Raw genomic sequence first — 18569 nt, 5'->3', positions numbered from 1 at the left:
CGCTTCTCACGTGGTCTTATATCAGCATTAGTGGTGCAGAGAAGCACGGTTATATCTTGGCACTATTATGGCACGCTATTTCGCCTTTTCTGGCATTATAATAGCATTATATGCGTATATAAAACTGACATGCATCAAATGATTACCTTATATGCGCATATAATGCTGTTACCGTGCCGCATTATCGTGCTTACTGGTTACTTGGGCAATGCAAATATATTCGGAGGCTCCATCCCATTACCCCGAACGCCATTACTCCGAACGCCACTATCTCTAACGCTATAACCCCGAACGCCACTACCCAGAATGAGGCAATCCCAAGGAACAATTGGTAGCTTTTAAGATACTTACGTGTTTAATACAAGCTGCATACCAGCAACCATTGCTGAACAAATTTTTGGTTGAATCAATAATTGAATAAAATTAATTTCCGCTTATAAAAAAGCTGGTATTCCACTTGAAGTTTGTGTTTTGAATACGAGCTGAATAAACCTCCGAAAATGCAAATATAGTAGCTTTTGTTCTACAACACATAAGAAGTTTAACAATTGACTGATTAAAAGCTTCTATAGGTTATAGCCATCATTTTAGTAAAATATTGAACATTTGATTAACAACAAATCGTACAGAAGTTTCAGCGTCTTATACTTAAAATGTTGACCAACATGATAAGTAAAACTTAAAAACAATGCGAATAACAGTATATGAGTATGCTTTTATTCAAGCAAAACATATCATGTCTTTTTATGTTATTTTCAAATGTTTCAAATGTTTTTCAAATCAAATCTAAGACATGTAGGCGACTATGGATTAATGAGGGTAAAGGGTTATTGATATCGGAAAAAGTTACTAACCATAACATGTTTAATGATAATCGAAGTATACATAATAATTTAACAATAATTACATGAAAGTGGTTACCCAACTAACAATCCCGAGTCACAAATAAACATACATATTTAATTATTGTTGAATAATGGTGACAGCTGAAAAAATACCCTAAAAGAGCTGAGAAGATGCTATTTGATCCAAATTTAAGACAATGTTCAACATTTGTCATTGGAATGAATAATAGTAGAATCAACACTTATTAAACTTCTCCAAAGAATCTCTGCCGACTTGTCAAGGTTGTTTTACTAATGAGTTGAACAAGTCATTTTTCCTTCTATTAAAGAGCCAATATTCCACCAAACAAATATAATTGTGTGAACAAATGTACAGGAGACGAACTAACGTTTTGGTTGCTTCGCACTTCAGCTGTTTCCATGCTTAACATGAACATGATTTAAAGCTGAATAGGTATTTTATAAAATCTTAATACAACATAGCTATATCATCCGAACAGTTAATCCAAAGAAGGTCAAAATAACGATTAATAAACGCATTGTTCAGCAACAAATAAGCCTTACAAAAGAGGTCACACCATAGCAAAATTTTCGAAAATTGGACAAAATATTTAAAAATTGCGTTGTATTCCTAATGTATTACAATGTTCTACTTACTATTATTATTATTATTTATCTCTATTTGAGTGGCTTTTCGCCCTTTTCGAATTCGTCACTAACTAACTAATATATAAAAACATATTGTATACAATAATAACTGATGCTTTCTCAATACAATTATTCAATTATGTTTAGAAAATATTTTGAATCAGTCTTCTGATATAGGATTATTTTGAAAAACAAAAAGAGCACATTTAACATACAAATGGCTGAAACATACTTTAATATATGGAAAAGTACGACAAAAACTAAATGAAATAAATGAATTTTAGTATAGTTGGATGAACAATAAAATTAAAGTTTTAACAAGTTAAAACTTATTATGAAATTCGATTAATCATTTCATACTGTTTGTACTTTGTGAATAAACTTTATTTTTGACCAGCATTGACATAAATTGTCTCACTGTGCGCTATAAATAGCCGACTGAATTCAGCTCGCATCAGTACTGAACAGCAGCAGAAGTAATGCGCTTGTTCAGTTGTTGATCGGCATAGCACGTGTTGATCAGACATTGTTGAACAGAAGCTCAAGCATGATCAATGTTCAACTACAGAGGTTTATATTGGGCACTGGAAGACTGATATATGAATTCGAGGATGGCGAAGATGGCAAGGTATACCGCTGACGATGGGAAGGTCTCGAGTTTGAATCCAGTATCCGGGTAATTATTCAAAGTGGTTATTAATTCATGGTAAAAGTGTACGCTGCAATTGATATATACGGTGTTAGCGATTTTTAGTCATTTATTTGTTTTTAATCAATCTTGTGGCAGTTGAATAAAAGCTGAGATAAATGCTTATAAAGCGATTTTGAAGCTGTAGAATAAAGTCAATATACAACGACACGCTTTATAACTTCTCCAAATTTGTGTGAACAACGCCTGAACAAAAGTTTCACATGGAAATAATTAAAATGTTGTTAAACATGGTGCTGAATTAAACTGCAATAATGTTGTTTGTTAAATTAGCGTTGTTAAATCAACAGTCCTTATTAGGCTGAGTGAAACCTGAATAAACATCATTACAATATATGATTACAATCACTAAATGATAAGTAGCCTAATAATTTCGCCAGATTTGCTTGAACAATGTGTGCGCAGCAGCTGTAAAGTAATATAATAAAGCAACTATTCAGTATGTAGTTGTGAAAAATTGCTTAATAAATGATTATAAAATAGGCAAATGTTTCTTGGGATACCCCGAATAGTATGAGATACAGTGCAGTATCTTGTTTTGCTTGCAAAAATGCGTCTCTAATGAAAACTGGTAATTAATGGCACGTGAAATTCGTTAGTAAAATGTTCATCATAGAATTTCTCTTCCTTTATATGTCAGCTATTCTTTCAAAATATCTTATTGGCAACTATCTTCTTCTCATTCTTTCTGAGACAGTGCCTGTTTATCAGTGCTGGGAATAGTAATAGTAGTAGGCTTGAATTTCGCGAAAATCACGTGGCTCTTCCCAGTACAGTAGCTCAAAAACGTGAATCTCATCAAGTAGCCTATGTTGGGTGCATGAATTTTCTAAATCATTAGTGTCATTGAAGGATCTAAATGCGGGAAACGCCGCGGGAAATAGAGCCTTTTTCCACAGTAATTTTGGGTTGCCTTTAGCAACGAGTGTTTTGCTATTCACTGCTTTTTGCCTACAGCAGCGATGGGCGTAAATTTCACTGGCTTCGCTGTCTGTGATTTGCTTTGCTTAGCTACTGTAGATTGAATTTCAAGATTTTTCCTAACCCTGTTGTTTATCAGCTCAGTGGGCACTTTCGCAGTTCAAGGGTTCATTCACAAATTTCATAATGCCAAAAATTGTCATTTTTGACACCTGAATGGGGTTCTAAAAATATGAGCCTTTTATTGACTGAGGGCTTTCCTTGTCAATTTATCATTCTTGTACATGTGCCTCTATGCCCAGGGACGTCAAGGAAATGTTCAATGCATAAGCTCCGCTACTGGAGAAACTCGAACCCATAATCTTCAATTTGATCATGCTGAACAGTAGCGTGATCACCGGTATTTGGACTTCTTGGTGGTGTTAATATTTCAATTTTGTTTTCAAACAAATAGTAGATTGGAGTACCTTGTATCTTTTAATTCCGCCCTAAATGCTTATCCTTGACAGATACGCGACTATCGACTATCACTTGCAGCCTTCTTCAGTGTCAGTTACTCGTATCCACTGAATAGGAGTAACTGACACTGAAGAAGATTGCAAGTGGTAGTCGAAATACGCGTATCTGTCAAAGATAAGCATTTAGGGCGGAAATAAAAGGTACAAGTTACTCCAATCTACTTTCTAGTTTTTCTATTGAGTTTCTGCTCAGAGGTATCGAATACATTGAAAAGAGTTCAAACAAATATTTTCTTTTCTTATGAATATTGGTTGTGCCATAGCATTACGTTGTTACAGTGATAATTCACTTCATAGCTGCAAACATTTCACTAGAAATTTGCCTTTCTTTCTTAAATAGGCTGTTCTTTCAAGTTGTCGTTGGATAAGCTGGTCACTAATATTTCCATATAGAACAGCTTTTTTTAAAAGGAATATATCCTGAAGGCATTCTCATTAGTGAGTACTGCTATAATTCTCATTAGAAATTTTCCCTTTTTTTATCTTCTTGTATTAAAACAGACAGATCTCTTATAGTTATCTCATCGAAATTCAAATTAATGATCCCACAAACTAACGAAAGTTCTTACTGTAGCAGCAATCGGAGGCCGCTGTTTTTCTAACATGTACAAATGTATGTACGTTTCCTTGCTATACGGGAACGGTTGCCTATCAGGTTGGTTTTTAAGCGGGTTCCATAGAACAACACTTGCAGCGACTATCTCAGTGTGATCTTCCATTACCATCGTTTACGGAACAAAATCTTTAAGAAGATCTTAATGCTAGTAGCCCGACACCTACAAAAATGAGGAAAGGAAGTAGATACCAGCGTCCAACAAGAGACTTTACTACATCCTAATTTTTTGCATGTTATAGCTATCCTTTTCATAATAAATTCTTTTTTTTTCGGAATAGGCTATTCTTCAGAGCATTGCAATGTGGCTGTGTGAATCTCACCAAACTTAGAGGACAAATCCAAACAAAACTAAGTATTTAAAAATTATTTGCTGAAAAACTAGCTACTTCTTTATCTGATAATATTTGAAAAATACATTGTTGAGCCAAACTTGTTAAACACTCATAAGGTATCGTACAATTATCTCTCCACTATCTAACTAGAATAACTCTCAAAATGTTATGCATTCGGGGTAGTGATCCATTCGAGGTAATGGCTTTCGGGGTAGTGGCGTTCGGAGTAGTGTCATAGAGCAAAAATGTCATAAGAGCAAGTAGGCCACCTCCAATTTAAAAACATGTTCCCTTATATGTATGAATCCATACATATACAATATACATTATACAATATACATTATACAATGTACATTATACAATGTACCTTATACAACGTACAAACTATCATGGAAGTTGTTCAATTTGTTCACATATTTCCATAAATGTTTGTATTAGCAACCAAATATCAAATGGCTACAGCGTAGCATCACACCATTGCCGGGCGTATTGTAGAGCTCCATCTTCGTCGGTCTTGGGCGAAACTTCTCCAGTTGCCCGAACGTTTAGGGTCGCCATGTCCTCTTCCACTGCGTACAGCCAGCGTATTCATGGTCTTCCCCGAAGCCGCCGACCTCTGCCTGGTTCCCTGCTGAATATTATTTTCGCAATTCTTTCTTCCGACATTCGCACTAAGTGACCAGCCCACTGAAGTCTGCCGTATTTTACACGATTGATAATATTCGCATCTTAGTACACTTAATACAACTCGTGATTCATGCGTCTGCGCCACACACCATTTTCGAGTTTCCCACTTTACGCTCGAAAACACTGATAAATACTTGTCAATACTACAATGACTAGAGATGCTAGTATTAGAAAGTCAGCAGAAATTAATAACGCAAAACAATTTTTCGACTGGGCTGTGTCGCAGAAGGTGAAAGACCAATTTAAAAAAGATTGGGAATTTATCTATGCAACTGAAAATGACTATTCAGAGGCTGAAAAATTAGCAGTGTAATTTTTCATGAAAAATATCATCCATTCCGACTTATACTTCATTAAAACCAATCCCATATCTTTTTTTCAGATGTTTTAGAAAATTTGCAATTGCTTTGATAAAAAATCTTTGTTTTTCCGATGCTTCGATTGAAATATGGGTTTTCAAAGAAAAAGCTTATATGGTCATTTTCCACAAAATTGGCCATAACCCAAAAATGAAAAAAAAAGTACATTTCAAAAATTTCAGCGATTAAAGCTTATGAAATTACCTCCTCAAAAATATATTTTTGAAAGTTTTCCACTAATTGGAACATAGTTTCTCCGGCTTTTCTTCACAAATTTTCTCATGGGTGGAAAATTTTGTGAAAAACTGGTTCCAGTTAATATTTTTTTTTTCCTTAGAAAATTTGCTTTCATTTTCATAAAAAAAAACTTTGTTTCTACGATGCTTCTTTCTTGAGTTATGATTTTTCGAAGAAAAGGCTCAAAATGGCACATTGGCACATTTTCTACCAAATTGCCCATAACTCAAAAACGAAAAAAAAGTACATTCCAAAAATTTCAGCGATTAAAGCTCATGAAATTATCTTCTCAAAAATATTTTTTTGAAAATTTTCCACGAGTTGGAGCATAGTTTTTCCAGCTTTTCTTTACGAATTTTCTCAACGGTTGAAAATTTTGTGGAAAACTTTTTCCAGTTTTTTTCATTCCTGAGAAAATTTGCTTTCATTTTCATACTACGATGCTTCGTTCTTGAGTTATGGTTTTTCAAAGTAAGTAGTGTCAGAGGAAAACAAAAAAATTCCAACTGAGTTTTCCGGGAAAATAAGCGACCCTGAAAATTCTCAATTTTTTTTATTCATATATTGATGAGCACTACCTGTGGAAAAAGTTTCATTAAAATCTGATACCCTTCGGCCCACTTTGTAAGGAAATAAAAAAAAATCCCCAAATGTATAGAGTCTAACTAATACATATTTCTGCGGACTAAATTTACACCGTTTTTCTCCATTAGCAAGAATAAACTTTTTCTTTGATTATAACTGACACTTCTTCACTTCAAACAATGTTTACATATTGTTTTAAGATTTCTGTGTTGTTTCTCAGTTGAAATTTGTAATTGGTATAAATCAATGCAATGCAATGGTTCAAACAACTGAGACACAGCTTTAATTCTTATGTTTTTTTTTTAAATTTGTAACACGATACAAAGAAAACAAAACGTATTTTCAGATATTCGTATTCAATGAATTTATGCAGTTATAGCAATGTGTTTACAGTTCATCACCGTCTAAACCACCACGCCAGACCACGCTGCTGTTGTGAACGAGAGGCATGGTTTTTTCACTAGTGTTGTACAAACTACAACAACACAACATCTTAAGTTTTGAGTGACGTAATAATGCTCAACCAAGATATTCTGAATCAAATGATTGCATCTGAAATTATTTAATCTTTATTTCCGAATATTATATGTAATGAGCACTATTTTTTTACCTGGCAAAATGGTCAACATAAATTTATAAATTCCTGTTTATAATTTACAATAATTCTAATTGATTCTTGTTATTCATAAAACAGTGTATATTACGGTATATAATTAATTGCTTTTTTTCATAAAAACCTTTGAAATTCCTAGAATGTTGAAATATGCAGTTTGTGTTTATAACTTGAATGTGTGTATTGTTCCACATTAACGTATATTGGGCGAAAGGATATAAGCGGAAAGCTGGCTTAAGTTTAAGAGAAATTTTGTCGTTTTTATTGCAAATTCCCAGAACATGTTGCATGGCAATATTTAGTCAAAAATGGAATAGTAAGTGCAAATAACTTTCACTCATGGTTCAATAATTGCGAAGCATATTTTCAAACTTCAATAACATTTGAAGGATGTATAAAATCATTATTTTTATACACCACTTTCAATATTCCAAATTCAGTTCGACACAGTCCTCGGTAGAAGCAGCCAGAGTTGGCGGGAGTGACCGGATCGACGAAGCCGGACCAAGCCGGACAGAGTGGCACACAGAGCAGTGCGGCGCTTGGATTTCAGTTTCCTTTTTAGTAACTCTACCATAGTGCAGCCCATAGAGAGCGAACTCTTCCCGGATCCGCAATGCAGTACATACATGTGGCGACAACGATGCGGTCAGAGTACAAACTTGATAGTTTCATACAAAAGTACCATCACGCAATTCCCCTCGGAGATTTGCGTGCATTAGCGCAGCGGCCAGTGCATTGTACCTAGTACCCTTAGTAATAGTTAACCACGCTTAAAAAGCATACCTTGTAATTAAAATCCGATGCTTGCTTATAAATGTAACAGTCCATTCAACACCTACTCGACATTCAACAAATATTTACAAGTCTGAACACCTAGCTCATCATTGCAAGAATGTTATTTCAATATTCATAGTTTTCAATGCCTTGACATTTACCTATAAATTTGATTTCATTCTCTGTTCTTGTTGTTTTAAGAAGTACACTCCCGTGCATAAGTTTGGGTTCACCCCCTAAAAAACATACAAAAGTGTTCAGTCCATATCTCTGTGACTATACGTCCAATTGAATCTCTTTAAGCCGCATTCGAAAGGCAAAGAGTTATTCTTTCCAAAAACATTTTTTAAATTTTGTATGCTAAATTTTTACTTAAAGTTGCACGATGACTTGAATGACTGTTTCATGGATTTTGAATAGTTTTCAGATTTTTCCGCAAAAATTTCGCAAGCACCCTTCAAAGAATATAAGATTACGAATCTAATGACACCTTGTATTAAAATTTTGGTCGATGCAATGCTGAGGAAATTAGCTATGTTTTGTCCATGGACCGATGCACGAGTTCACTAATTTGACGTTTGAGCGGTGCCGAATTCACTCGTTACCATGGTCTCGTATATAACATGGCACCGCTCAAACGTCATATAGTGAACCCGTGCATCGGTCCCTTCGTCCGCTGGGGTGCGCTGCTGTCGTCATGATTATGATTCACGAGAGCAATGTCAAAACCGAGGTATCTAGAAGGGAGGTAACCCAATCTGCCAGATTCTTCATTCCGCCATTTTGAAACAATAAGTGACAGCTGGCGACTTTGTTTTGGTTGAAGTTCAAGCCGCGACAAAAAGGCCCATGGACGCGCGAGAAAATTTTCACTCAACTGCTGTTACTAGCAGTAAACAAACCCTAGCAATTCCATAGAAACGGCATATTGAAGAATAGAGTACACGAATCCGCCAGCTGTCACTTCCACTTCCCCTGCAGCTGACCACACTTCGCACCCACTGACTGTTTAGACTGCTGAACCTCCCCTTCAATAAATCTTGGTCAGAACCATTCATGGTTTCAAAACATTCGGAACAAAATATTTTTTTTACCGTTTAAGTGAATTAATGTATGAAATTGGATGAAATTCAATGGTAGAGAATTCATTCCTCTACCCAATGGTATTTTTAGAGGCAGCGGAGAATGTTTCGAAACGTGTTTTATTCAAGTGCAAAAATCTCTCAGGCGAAAGTTCCATTGAAACTAACCTCACAAATTCTGGATTTCCAACCTCAAACCAGCCGGATAAAAACGTATCATTCAGTGAATGGAATAAACCATTAATGTGCAATATAACGTATTGAATACAATACAGCGTATTGTAATTGAATGTCGAAGCAATGTTATTCTTAAAAACTACCGAAGAGCTAAGCATTACATATAATTTGCAATTGGATTAGATGGACAAATTGATGTGAAGATTTGCGAAAAAGTTACACGTCTTCTCAGTGAGAATCGAACTCACGACTCCCCGATCTCTAGTTGGGGCGCGTAACCACTACGCCATGAGAGGACTCATGAACGCAGAAGTTAACCTGAATTCGATTTCAGCCTAATAATCACGTGATCCTTTTTCGCAAAGTGCACCTCTTTTTGCAAATTATATATAATGTTTAGCTCTTCGGTAGTTGTTAAACTTCCACTTGGCTGGTTAGCCGTAAACCACGATTCATAATTAAAAACAAGTAATATTATTCTTGTTTGAATATACAATTCAAAAACAATATAATATATTGTAACAGAACACTTTATTGTTTTGTATTGGTTTTATACCTTACAATTTTGGTCAAATTCCTATTTTCGCGTAAAATAACTGCTGCTTTTTTCTGTGTAGCTTGGCTGAAAGAAGTAAACAAAGAAGTTCAGAAAGCAAGAAATGTTGGGTGAAAAATATTCAAAAAGTGAAAATAAGTAGTTTTGTAGAAGTCATTTGACATTAGCTGTAACGACGAATGCAACCATGATAAATATCTTAACTTCAAAGGAGTTAAAATTATTTTGCTACTGTTGGCACGAATATCCGGTAAGTTGGAGGACAATCTTTAAAAAAAAACAAATACTATATTTTTCATCACTAATTGAAATACAGTTCGTTGAATTGTTTTTGTGTTTTACAACAATACACGAATTGCTAATCAAGACAATACATGGACAATATATCGTATTGTATTTTCAAAATGTATGTATGAGAAAAAATATATATTTGTATTGTTACGATACTTAACCTATACATACAAACCTACACCTATACATTATATTGCCAAAATCTAATATACAATACAGTGAACTGTCCAAAACAATATATTGTACTGTAATTGTATTGTTATTGTACAATATACTGTATTGTATTTCCAATACATTGAATGGTACTGTTACAATACGCTTTATTGTTTTTGTATTGTATTTTTAATCCGGGAGTGCTCCTACCAGCCGGATCTCAATTTTTATGAAAATGGTGGAATAATATAAAAAACTAACAAATGTAGAACATAGAGCATGGAAATTTCTACCTTTTCCACTTAACCGTTTCACTGTTGACTGTCTTTTATCAAGAAAATAAAGTGTTTTCCCCCACAGAGGCATGTGATGAATGCGTGAAAAATAAAATGTCTCATCCACTGACTACCAAAGTATAGATGGCTAACAGTATGTTGCGTTTCGCGATTGGAGGCGTATCCTCTCAGCGGCTTTGAACCTTTGATGCAGTTCCAGTTTACGCGCCGTTTTTACTTTTTCTTCTACACTCTCGATGGTTCGTCACATGCCATACATATACGCTACGCCGTTGTAATCACCCGAAGCCTCTCCCTGATTAATTCGTATCGTATTTCTCGTTCACTTCTCATCAAACCTACACATTCGTTTTCACTCGAACATAGTGGTTTCTGCGCTCATGTACATACACGATACATGTCACCAACACCGCTTAAAGAGTGCTGGTGGAAAATATAAACAAAGATCAGCTGTTCCCAGCAAAATCAAACGGCAGTATTTTCCACCAGCAAATTTACGCATGTGTTCGTGACACCGCTCGGCGAGAGCTCAATTTTCGATTCCCGAATCCATCGCATCAATAGAGATAAGAAAACTATAGAGGACGAATGTCGCTTTTGTTCCCTTTGTTCTTGCTCAGAAACATGTTGAGTTTATTATTTCTATTATCGCATCGTTTCGTTTTCTTATGCATCGTATCATTTTCGTTTACCGTTATTTTATGGCATGTTTCATTGAGCACCCGTCACGCTAAAATTTTCGGAACCGATAAAAACGTGACAGATCAATTTTCAATACAACCGTTCGCGCGCGCGGCCTACTGCGATCTCTATGCAAATTAAAATAAAAACCTTAAACGAAAAAGTTTTTTTTTATTTTAACACAGGCAATTCTCCGACACTCGATATTTAATGTCCCGATATCGAATTAGAGAACCATAGTACAAGTTGGACTTCATGGGTACCGTAATCTGGGGTAACATTGCTCATTTTTTTTAATATTTCGTTTGGAAATACAAATGTTGCAAATTTTATATTTTTAAAACAAGAACTGTCACCCATGGCTCGTGACTATATACTGTATATTGTTTTTCGAAAGATTTAAGAATGATTTAAAAAATGTTTTAAGTGATTTTTTGATTTAGTTGATATGGGGTAACATTGATCACCTATGTTAACAACGTTATGTAATATTGAAAATGTCGTTGCTTACTAAAATCATGACCTCTGAAGCCGAATATAAAGACCAAATGCTTACAAGTCATTTATTTTTTGAGTTATTTTAAAATTAAAAACACCTCGAACCACGGAATACGCCTAAAGGTAGGCAATTTCCAAAGGAAATTCTATATTCTTAACAGTAATTCGTTAATGATGCCTAATTGAGCATACTTATGAAAGTTTTGACAACGGAATCATTTTCGGCGATGCCATTTTAAGTAAGAACCGCATTTTCCTTGCTCTTTTCCTTTGCAGAATTTATGTGATACATGGATCTTTGGTAGGGGCCCAGATAGCCGTAGCGGTAAACGCGCAGTTATTCAGCAAGACCAAGCTGAGGGTCGTGGGTTCGAATCCCACCGGTCGAGGATCTTTTCGGGTTGGAAATTTTCTCGACTTCCCAGGGCATAGAGTATCTTCGTACCTGCCACACGATATACACATGCAAAAATGGTCATTGGCATAGTAAGCTCTCAGTTAATAACTGTGGAAGTGCTCATAAGAACACTAAGCTGAGAAGCAGGCTCTGTCCCAGTGGGGACGTAACGCCAGAAAAGAAGAAGAAGATGGATCTTTGGTAGTGTCATCCTTAACCATTGAAATCATTGTTTCGAAAATTTGACAAATTTACGCATAAGGTAAATGCAATTTTCGCAAAAATCGTCACTTTTAGTAGTTTATGAATAAAAGAAAGAAAAGCATCATTCGTGATTAGGAAATGTTCCATCAATAAATGACGATACGATTTTTTTACGAGATGAGTCATTCCGATCAATGTTACCCCGCTGATCAATGATACCCCGTATTACGGTACCTGGATGGTCCATTGGATGACTTTTGCACCGGTTATGTGTTCTATAAAGCGATACCTCCCTAATTCGATGGTCCCTTCAATATCGAGTTAGGGAGAGTTGACTGTACCATCCCTTTTTTATTAAAATATAGATTTAACTATTCTGTCTAATTTATAATTATCGAAAATAAGGATCTAGGGGAACTGTGGCATTTTACCCACAGGGGGGGTAAAATGAACAGGTTTGTGTTTTACGGTAATTATGCTATAAATCTATGCAAAACATAGCACCATCCTTAATACTCAGATTAAGAAACTCTTTCGAAAACTCAAGCACGATCTAGAACTGTCAAAAGCTGGATAAGTAAACAAAAACAAAGTACGCCTCTTGGTTTTCTCATGTGATGTAATTTTTCACTCTTGGAATTTAAGGTTTTTATGACTGAAATCATCAAAAATCTATTGAACTGCGTAGCACATCATATCTTTAAGGTTTTTATGATAAGTAGACGGAAATTGAAAGTATTTTTATCTTTTAAATTCTTAGAACAAATGATTTGAATATGTTGATTCTTTGGGGGTAAAATGAACCACTCGAGATGGGGGTAATATGAACACCATGGCAGGGCGAATATTACCGGATTTTATTTCAGCTGGCGAGAGATTTCCGGAGAAAATATAAAGACAGACATCGGTAGCCATCGAAATGGTCGCAGCAAAACATTCCACCGATTCCAGAATGTCTGTGAGATATGCATTGTTCATGTACCAGATGCTGAGAATCATACCGCAAATTAAATGGTGTTCATTTTACCCCCACTGCATGTTCATTTTACCCCCAGCATGTGTCCATTTTACCCCCAATATATGTTCATATTACCCCCATTGTATGTTCATTTTACCCCCAAGTAGGGTAACCAATGTATTTTGGACCCCTATATATTTTGGACCCCCTTGGCCATTTTCCTGCAAATTTCCCAGTTTAAATCGAAAGACCAACTCAATTTGCATGCCATTTGGAAAGATAGGACTATTCCGCACTTGCATCAACCGTTTGTACAAAGAAAATGTGTTTATTTTATCTGAAATTATTTTAATTTAATCGGTGCATCCATGCAACCGTTACAACACGTTACACACAGAAATTGGAGCCGTCAGAAATTTATCAAATGTAAACAAAAACTTTTTTCAAATTTCTGGACAAAAAGTGTAGAATTTCTTCGGTTTTCCATTGTCGATCGATTGATTAGACTATAGGTAAGCATATTATACATCCAGTGTCATGGACTTTGTCGCCAAACGATAAAAAAAATGCCGGGGGTCTAAAATATATACTTTGAGGGTTCAAAATGTATTGGTGTGTCCGAAATAATGAAAAACAGTGCTTCACAATTCAATTATTTTCGTCATTTTTGGGATCCTACATGACCGTTTGGGCATTTTTATCTCGTAGAGAAAGTTTTTCTCTACATTTAGAAATGTTCTTTGACTTGGTTACGCTGTGCAATTAATTAATTGGGACACAAAACTAAAATCACTTCCTTAGGGGGTCCAAAATACGACCGTTACCCTATATGTTCATATTACCCTCGTTACATGTTCATTTTACCCACATGTTTGGAACATTAACTCTATGGAAAGAAATTTTCAAAACTATAATAATGTTGATAAAATTCTATTTCCATCACAATATTTCAACTTGTTACATTGCATAAACATACTTCTTCAATTCTGAGCTATTGAAAAAGAATCTGACAGCTTCATAAGCAAGAAAACATGAAAATTGCTTAGGGTGTTCATTTTACCCCCAGTTCCCCTATAAGGCATAGTTTCCCAAAATATGGGTAGTGGCCTCAAGGGGGTACGTATCTTCGCATATATTGTCGAATGTTTTAAAAAATTCGTCAACCATACTACAAAAGTTCCAAGATAATAATATAAAATTGGTTAGATAGGCCTAAGGGAGGAGGCAACAATTAGAGTGAATACATTTACATGTAAATTTTTATGATTTTGAACGAAACAAATGTTTTTGAAAATTCTGAAAATGATAATGGATCGTGCTCCTTAATCATGTGATGAAATTGAAACAAGTTTGCTGAATACACCAACTCTCTTTCTCGCCACAAATCCACTTGTAATCAATCAGAAAGTAGTCATCAACATTTTATTTCTGGACAAATTTTCGAAGGGATTTTTTTAGGAACAAACTAAGCTCCTCACAATGTACTCATAAACCAACATCGCCAGGATCTCATAAAAAGAATCCTAAAAATGATTGTTTGCGCAATCCATGAACAATGCTGTAAGAATCCGCTAAAATCTATGGAGAAACTGCTTATACGAATTATGGGAGAATTTTGCCAAGATCCCATTTAGAAGTTTGATCGTCAAAGTTTTGCCAAATTCATTTGCGGAAGACTAGCTCGTCTTACCCATGTTTTATTGCAGTTTTATGAACAGTTTTATTGCATCTGAAAAAAAATGACTACCTTGGCCAGAAGTCAAAAACTACATGTTCTTTCGACACTTTGAGTGAAAAATCAGAATCGATGTAGGGTAGAAGCACCGGTTTTGGCCATACGCCTGTTGTAGCCATAGTGGATTATACACCGTTTTACATAAGCAACCAGCATGAAACCTTTTGTGTTCAGTAGATCACATTCATATGATAGAGGTACATTCATTTACTCGTCCAAATTGATTCAAAACATAAGAAAAACAATTCATTTTCCTTATAATTTTAACTCCCATACACCTAATTTGGCCAGGGCACTCCTAATTTGGCCACTTTCATGAGAAATCAATGCAATTGGCCAATTTAGGAACCAAAGTTAAATCTCTGGCCGAAACTGGTTCCGTTGGCCTATATTGACCAACGGGATTTTCAAAGCTAAAAAATGGTTTTAGCTCAGTTTTGATATTTTACACAAATAATATAGAATGAAAGCTTGCATTTGATATATTTGTAGTATAAATACGGCTTTCAATTTAATTTTTATTGACATTTTCTCTTAGGCTGACCAAAACCGGTGCTTTTACCCTATGTAAAATGCAATTCCGTGAAAAAAAAACATGTGCATGAGCTTGGAAAGGTCACTCGACGATAAATCGGCACAATCACTCATTCCATTTATAATACACCATTGGAAGATTAAAATATCAAAAGTAGCAGCACCTTGAGCACTTGACCATCACTCACAATTAACAGCAATTCGATCCCCTCAAAATAGATCGCGCTACCAATTAGGGCCCGGGTATCACCGAATCACTTTGCCCGCATCGATTTTGACAAACCGCCAACCGAAAAACCCCTTTTGGCATATGCATGTATTTTTAGCGCCTCATCTATCGGCTATTGGAGGGAAAATATCACATTTTTCTCACCCGAAACCCACATGCCGAATTGGAGATCATATTCACTTACCGTTGGATCCAGGCAGCGATCGCAACCGCACAGAAAGTGCTTCGAGAAGCACAGGTGGATGATCCGGTGTTGCGTCCCCCAGAGGCTTTTGGAGTAGTTGTTGAAGATCTGCTCCCCCTTGCGGATCGGTTTGGAGGCGTAGCAACGCATCACGAGCTTTTCATCGAACACGTACCGGATATTGGGCCGACAGCAGTGGTTCATGAGGGCACCGAGGATGTAGAGTCCCCGCAGGACGATCTCGTGATCGTTGTTATCCTCGTCCTTCACCATACGAAACGTTTCGAAAGCGTTAGTATTGAGCACATCGATTACTTTACGGAGATATTGAACGTCAGAGCCGTCTTCCGGGAGATTGTTGAAGACTTGATCCTTGAGAATCCGGTCGACCTCGGTGGTCATGTCTTTGCGAGGTGGGTGAGCTTCCATGTTGAGCACGATCGACCGACTAAGGTCATCTAGGAGGAAGCCCCGGATCGAGGTCAGCGCGTAGAGTATGGTTTTACAGTAACGGTTTTGGTCTTTGGGTTCCCAGGAGTTTATCCGGCGACATTCGGCGGTGTGCGAGGTTTCCGGAGCTGCCGAAAAGTCACACTCTGGACAAACCGGTAATCGGCAGCCCCCACTACAGAGGGTTAGCTTCTTCTGTAATCTACAACAGCTGGCACAGAATATCACATCGTAGTTGTTGACTCGGGGACCGACCAGAATCGGTCGATCCAGGAAGATCAATTCGTTCTCTGCGATGTCCCGGGTGGCCACCATTCCGCGTCCATAGCCTTCGAACACACCCAAGTCCCATGGCTGGTCAGGAGTGTACAGATCATCCAGAAACTGCAACAACTCGGCCTTGAACCGGGCTATGTTCTCGGGATCCACTAAAGCTAGCCTATCACTATCACTACCGTTGCTGCTACTGTTATCACATTCCACTGTAGATTCCGGGTTTCCGTTGCGGACGATTCCGGACACTTCTTCCCTCGCGGTGGACAATTCCATCGTTGCGCTGGTCGCAATTGGCACGTGTACCGTCGCGGATCGACGACTCACCGACTTAAGCCGTCGGGCTCAGCTGATAGACTGAACAGGGTGATGATGAGCACTGTCGCAGGCAAATATCATCGTCGACCCGCGGCTAGTCCGTCGTCCACCGTTAGCAAATTCACAGCTGCCACCACCACCACCACCTCCGTCTCCACCTGTTGCCAGTTCTACCAACCAAGCGTCGTCTTCGCCTTCGTCGTCCGCCAAGCGCCGTCCGTCCGTTCTCATGTCTGTCTGTCACCAAACTGCGGCCCGCGACGCGAGCTGAGCCGTTTCACACGTTTTTGGAGGGGCCACACGCGATATTATGCTCCGGCTGGGTGATGGTTTCCCTGAGGGGGGCTGGGAGAGCAATTGCAGGGCTGATAGCGAAAAATGATGACAAAAATAGTTATTTTAGTTATTCGATTCGAGAAAATGATGATCAAATAGTGACTAAGGATTTTAAAAATGACTTATTGATAGTCCAAGTGTGAAGTCAAAGCGACTTGTTTTTGATTGTTTTATGATTTCCTAGAGGGAGGATGGGGGAGCAATACCAGGGCTGGTGGCGAATAGTGGTGCCAACACTAGTTACCGTGTTCGAATCCCTGCCACCGGCCCGCAATGGTCAAAGTTTTCAAAAATCATGGCAGAAATTGTGCATTTTGAATATTTTGCTATAACATGTGTGTTGGAACATGATTTACGGTTGAAGACTCTATTTTGGGCAAATTCACTTTTTTTATTTGGTTGTCATAGAGAAAATTTCTAACAAAAATGCTGTTTTTCAAACGTTTTTTAGCTCTCAATTTTTTCAAACAACTATCGTTTAGGCAAGCTTAGCCAAAAAGAATCTTCTTTAAACAATGCCTCAGTCTTGAACGCGCGTTTGAGCAAAATATCTCCGCGGGAAGTGGCGGGGAGCGATTTTTACGGTATGAAGAAACTCTTCTTGAAATATTTGAGGTACCTACAACAATAAGTATTAGTTTAATAAGGTTAACGACTATTGAATAAAAATTTGCATTCAAAGTTTTTAAATCTATATGAGAATGAGTTATCGAATTCTGGAACCTAAATTTGAACGGCTTTAGGTGAAAAATGGATTGTTGAGTTTTGAAGCAAAAATTTATGTTTTTGGACATGTGCACCTATTTAACGCCCGAACATGTGGAAAAACTTTTTTATTTTTAAATTCTCGTACGTATTCTTAACTATCTGATATAGTAGATGAATGTTTGACTTTGTTTTTGAACTAAAAACTAAGTTGGGAAATTGGGTTTGTGCCAGCTTTTTGAAAATCTGGACCAATGTGCGACCTTAATTAACATCAAAACTAGTATTTTGACAATTGTTGTGCATGGAGTATAGAAGATGTCGCTATCATGGGTTCTAGAAAAAAATTAAAGTTCAGAATCACCGTGTAAAAATACCCCTGTCCAGCTTTCGAAGTTTCTGATAACACTGCGGAACACGTTTTTGTCTCAAGCACCAAAATACCGCTATTCACTCAATTAAGGGTTGCTGAATCCATTGTCGTTATCAAAAATATCATAGCACGTCTAGTTATATTGTCAGCTGAAAATGTAAAAAATGACTATTCAGCCAACTTGCATGCGAGTTTGACAGCTTGTAAGGCAATTTATTTGCATAATTTACCACTTTATGTGTATAACAAAACTTATCGGCAAAATTTATAAAACTTTCGATGCGAAAAAGTT

General features: G+C 36.8%; 1 protein-coding gene across 2 annotated transcripts in view; it reads right to left on the bottom strand.

The window, feature by feature from the left end:
• LOC5569934 (protein msta) overlaps window positions 1-18569 on the bottom strand; it is a 61774-nt gene that overhangs the window by 30449 nt on the left and 12756 nt on the right. For both annotated transcript variants that reach the window (XM_021849551.1, XM_001658780.2), the window contains exon 2: window positions 15823-17228. In XM_021849551.1, the coding sequence (XP_021705243.1) occupies window positions 15823-16821 (999 nt within the window). In that variant the 5' untranslated portion in view covers window positions 16822-17228. The remainder of the gene's footprint in view (window positions 1-15822; window positions 17229-18569) is intronic.

The sequence above is a fragment of the Aedes aegypti genome, chromosome 1, assembly GCF_002204515.2.
Source record: "Aedes aegypti strain LVP_AGWG chromosome 1, AaegL5.0 Primary Assembly, whole genome shotgun sequence".
Taxonomy (NCBI): domain Eukaryota; kingdom Metazoa; phylum Arthropoda; class Insecta; order Diptera; family Culicidae; genus Aedes; species Aedes aegypti.
Note: the sequence above shows the minus strand (reverse complement) of the source record. Positions and strands in the feature narration are given on the sequence as shown.